At 43.2% G+C, this 5,561-nt stretch overlaps 1 protein-coding gene across 1 annotated transcript; it reads left to right on the top strand.

Moving 5' to 3' along the window:
- Positions 1–220: 220 nt before the first annotated feature.
- On the top strand, positions 221–2,333 carry LOC119361757 (tyrosine N-monooxygenase-like). Its single transcript, XM_037626901.1, has 2 exons — positions 221–1,313; positions 1,513–2,333. Exons 1-2 carry the CDS (start codon positions 336–338, stop codon positions 2,131–2,133), a joined length of 1,599 nt encoding a protein of 532 aa, XP_037482798.1. The 5' UTR covers positions 221–335; the 3' UTR covers positions 2,134–2,333.
- Positions 2,334–5,561: the final 3,228 nt, after the last annotated feature.

Below are 5,561 nucleotides of genomic sequence, written 5' to 3'. Positions count from 1 at the left end.
AGAAAGGGTCTGGATGAAAGGCACCATATGATCTACCTCAGCAGATGCCTTCTCTGATATTGACGATTGGAAAAAATTCATGAAGCTGATCAAACTAAAGAATATCTCTAACAAATAAAATAATTATATGAACCTGAGTACGTCCACGATGCATGGAACCGTGGACGAACTGCAGCCAAGCTAGCTAGCTCCCCGGATGTCCTACAAATATATGCACCAAGCAAGAGTGTCTTCGAACACAAGTCTTCAAGCAGCCCTTTGTCGTCCCCATCCTATCTATTCCACAGCTTTCCACCTATTCTAGTCCATATAGCATCCTGACCAGCTCATGCAATATGACTCTTGGTACGCTGGTTATAGTTATCATGGCCACCTTGCTGTTGTATTTTCTCAAAAAAATCAAAAGAGCGGTATTGTCCCAGCGGCAACAGGCACGACGAGGTATGCTGCCCCCGGGGCCTGCCACACTGCCCATCATTGGGAACATGCACCAGATGATTTGGAACAAGCCAGCAGTGTTCCGGTGGATCCATCGCCTTCTCAAGGAGATGAACACCGACATCATGTGCCTTCGTCTCGGGGCTACTCATGTCATTGTTGTGGCATGCCCGGAGATAGCTTGTGAGGTACTCCGGAAGAAGGATGAAGTTTTCGCCTCCCGTCCCACCACCTTCGCCTCGGGAACAGTCAGCTTTGGGTACAAGGGCTCCGTCTTGTCACCGCATGGAGAGCAGTGGAAGAAGATGAGGCGCGTCCTCACCTTGGAGATCCCCACCCCGTCCATGGAGCAGAAGCTCCACCACCTACGGAAGGAGGAGTATGACCACCTTGTAAGGTACGCTAACAACACCGCTTGTTATGGCATGATGCCACATGCAAAAAACATTGTTAACGTGCGCCATGTGGCACAACATTTCTGTTGTAACCTGATAAGAAGGCTTGTGTTCGGTAAGAGATACTTTAGCAACCTACCATCTTCGTCGACTAATGGACCAGGATATGAGGAGGAGGCACATGTTGCCGCTCTTTTCACGGCCCTCAACCATGTGTACAGCTTCTGTGTGTCTGACTACATCCCAGCCCTGGTAGGCCTCGACTTGGATGGTCATGAGGAGGTTTCCATGGATGTCATGAGAACAATTAACCGGTTGCATGACCCTATCATATGGGAACGGATCCATGAAAGGTCATCCACTCTTGAGAAAGGTGGTGAAGATAAAGGGGCTAGAGACTTTCTGGATGTCCTAGTTCATCTTAAAGATGCAGAGGGACAACCGTTGCTCTCACTACAAGAAATAAGAGCCCAAACAGTGGTTAGTAGGATCTACCTCAACAGAAAGTTCATTCACTATTCTTCAAGCATACTCCGTCTATAAAGAAATATAAGAGCGTCTAGATCTATCTAGACGCTCTTATATTTCTTTACGGAGGGAGTATATTACATACGCATTGACCTTTTTTCTTCTTGTATTGTATTTATTGCTTTATTTATTCCAACATCGACCGATGTAGGAAATGGTGCTTGCAGCAGTCGACAACCCATCAAATGCGGTTGAGTGGGCGCTCGCCGAGATGATTAACAGGCCGGAGATCATGCAAAAAGTGATAGATGAACTCGACGCTGTCGTTGGTAAAGATAGACTTGTCCAGGAGTCTGACATTCCTCGGCTAAATTATCTCAAATCGTGTATCCGGGAGGCCTTCTGCATACACACATACCATGCTCTTAATTTACCCCATGTTGCAATGGTGGACACCACTATCGCCGGCTACACCATCCCAAAGGATAGCCACATCCTTTTAAGCCGGCTTGGACTTGGCCGAAACCCCAAGATCTGGAGCGAACCACTTGAGTTTCGCCCTGAGAGGCATTTGAATACCGTGAATGTTCTTCTCACTGAGCCGGGCCTACGTTTCATTTCTTTTAGCAGTGGGAGAAGGGGTTGTCCTGGGATTTCACTTGGTACCTCGATCACAATGATGTTATTTGCAAGAATGCTGCAGGCCTTCACTTGGACAAAACCTGTAGGCGTTAAAAATATCAGTCTGCAGGAAGGCAATGCAAGCCTTGCCCTACTTGAACCCCTTGTTTTGCAAGCTCAACCGCGGCTGGCCGCGTATCTCTATATATGATATAATTAGTAGATTGAATCATTTTTCTCAATTATATATTGGTAATATTACCTGGAACTATGTGTGCAAAATGTCATGAGGCAGCATTTAGTCCTTGGCAATATACTAGATACTACATTTGTGCGGAAATAAAGAAACAACCGATGATTCATGATATAATTAATGTAACTTGCATTTGCGAGGGCATCATCTTTACTGTATCCCGTCTTTTAGCTGTGAGCATGTGAGTGACTATCAGTCATGGTCACTGGCCGGTCTTCAATGGCTTGGCTACATATGGTCATGTACTGCAGAAAGATTCTCTCTCTGTGAAGAAGAATCAAATCAATCATGCTCTCTGAATCACGCGTTAACTTGTGGTTGTCGGGAGGACGTATGAGAATGTCACTCTATATATGGTGACTTGGAATGCGCGCGCGTGTGTGCGTGAGACAGAGAGACTTAATGGCTCGCTCCCAGGCTCAGTTTGTGGTTGTTGACAGTATGTACCATGATTGCTATGTACTCCCTCTGTTCTTAAATACTACTCCCTCTGTTCAAAATGATGACCCAACTTTGTACTAAAGTTAGTAAAAAGTTGAGACATCTATTTTGGAACGGAGGGAGTACAAGTCTTTCTAGAGATTTCAACATGGACTGCATACGGATGCATATAGACATAGTTTAGAGTGTAGATTCATTCATTTCACTCCGTATGTAGTCAGTACGTAGTCCATATTTAGAAAAGGAGGCAGTAGTCCACAGTGGCAATATGTACGATCATGTATAACAGACAGACAGCATGTGTGTGTGTGGACGAGAGAAGAAAAGAGAACATTCAAAGCAGCGTGGGTGTGTGGACGGGAGAAGAGAAGGGAACATTCAAAGCAAACACAGTTGCACGACGATCACGGGATGATTTGTGGTCGTTGAGAGAGAGTGCGTACAAGGTTGTCACATCTGCTGTATATCACACGAGATACCTCTATATATCCCGCGGCCACATATATGCAAACTTGGAAAATGAGAGAGATAGAGACACAGAGAGAGAGAGAGAGATGTACGATGCCTTGAAAGGAGAGAGAGAGAGAGAGAGAGAGAGAGAGAGAGAGAGAGAGAGAGAGAGAGAGAGAGAGAGAGAAACATATGCCCAATTTAAGAATGGGACGATAAAACGTTCCAAGCAAACCACTCAGCGACGTTTTAAGAATGGGACAACAAAACGTTTGGTGCATAGTCCATTTTCAGAATGAGAAAGTTAGCTGGCAAAACGTTTCATTTTTAGGTTTAGAGCCGAACGGCTTGCCTAAATGCTTGAGGGTGGAATTGTATTCTTGACCTCAAGTGTTTGGTCCTTATAGCCAATAGCCAAGTAGACCAACAACTTTTTTTTGTACGTCTTGTAACCCGTAGCTTATTTGTATGTACGCAACACAACCAAGATCACTGGCCCAATTTAAAATAAGTCGTAAAATGGTAGATGAGGAGACTTGCCGTAGGACAATTTGTTCATCACCCTAGGAACGAGGTTGATGTCAGTGTTTCTCGTCAGATCCAACGGTCATGGTCTACCAGGCCATGATGGTAATAAGTTAGCACATACTGTTACTGGCATTCTTATGCTCATATGCTACAACTATCAATATGACAACTATGTGTGCCAGGTGCATATGCTACAGTCAACAACGAGACAATTATTAAGTTACGCAATTGTATTGTTACCAATATGATTATTTTGTAGTTACACAGTTGCAAATGTCATCGTTACCAACATGGAAATTATGTAGTTACCCAGTTATTCATGCTATAATTAGTAATATCACACAAATATGTTACCAAGTTGCCCACGTTACAGTTTTTTTTTTTTTGAACTTTGCCCACGTTACAGTTACCCACACAACACAACTTGCTACAACATAACTGTTGATTGGGGGTTAACTGTAGAGAGAACTACCTGAATAAAGGCAAACCATCTATTGGAGATCTTGTTATTATACACTACCAACAATATTTGTTGTCATTATATCTGCAGGCAAAGCACAAGCATGGCACATTGCTTGACGGGACCGTGTATGGCGCGAGAATGAAATATTTGGGTCCAAACGCGCTGGCATGAAAGAGGGCGCGAGGGACCAATATAATTCGGACCAAAATAATTATATTTGTGGCCCCAACTTGTTCTGCCACAAATCAAAGCCTCCTCTCAAGACCTCCTCCCCGACCAACATCTTTGTCGACCCCCTCTACCCTCGACCGCGCCCACCACAGCCGAACCCCTCCGCCAACATGTCCGACCGTTGATCTTTTTGTGAGCTCTCATGATATTTATCTCCATGTGTATTGTGTGAAAATATGTACAACAGACTGAAGAGAGGGGATGCATCATCTTCCATAGATATCTGCATGTCATGCATCTTCCATAGATATCCGCATGTCAGAGAAATGTCTGATGACCAAGAGTCTCACAAAGCTTTGGATGACCTTATCATGGATGTTTGAAAGTCAATTAACGAAGACAACTACCAAGATTGCTGGTTTCCTAGACCTTTTGCCAAGATATGGGTGAATTTGGCCCAAATATCACATTGTGCTTACCAAGGTGGGGTTGGCTTCTTGGCACCTTATGGTGAGACCAAAATCAAATCAGTGAATTGTTCTTGGGACCTTTCATAAGCGACAAAATAATTATTAATCTGCAAAAAAAAGCAGTAACTATTGATAGGTGTCTAATTTCTTTCAATGCATAATAGATACAATGTAGAGTCCTGGTGGGTGGTGTGCAGGGCTAATGTTTTGTAGGTGTTGATTTGTTTCATAGTAGAGCAATATAAATGAGTATTGCATAATAGATACAATGTAGTCTTGGTGGGTGGTGTGCAGGGCTAATATTTTGTAGGTGTTGATTTGTTTCATAGTAGAGCAATATAAATGAGTATGTCTTTGATCCAGATTTTCAGCGGTGACACAAGAAACCGTGTATTCAATTGATGTGCGCAATGTTTCATATGGCAATAGTTATCCTTTCTTCAGTTTTATGGTAATATTTATGCTTACCATACTACCACAGTGACAGCATAATGATTTGTGTCTTTGCGTGCGCATAATTTACATCAAGTACGTCTGCTGCTTAGGTTTGCATCAAGACTCTAGCTTACGTGTGCGCTAGCATCTATGGCAACAGAGAAGATCAACACTGACAACGACAATCGTACAACTATATGTGCATCTAGTAAGTCCTAGTGACCCTTTTTTGAGAGGAAGGAGGCCCTCCTATTTTTTATTTTATTTTCTGAAGGAGGCTCTCCTATTTGCTTGCACGTGAATCGGAATTTGACGAGATATTTTGTTTTTTAAACAAATAAAAAACAATTGATGAGAGTTTCTTAGCGGTTCAACCAAGTTTTATTGCTCGAATTCCACATATTGTGGTATAAGAATCGGATCGTGGG

The sequence above is a fragment of the Triticum dicoccoides genome, chromosome 2B (assembly GCF_002162155.2).
Source record: "Triticum dicoccoides isolate Atlit2015 ecotype Zavitan chromosome 2B, WEW_v2.0, whole genome shotgun sequence".
Lineage (NCBI taxonomy): Eukaryota > Viridiplantae > Streptophyta > Magnoliopsida > Poales > Poaceae > Triticum > Triticum dicoccoides.
Note: the sequence above shows the minus strand (reverse complement) of the source record. Positions and strands in the feature narration are given on the sequence as shown.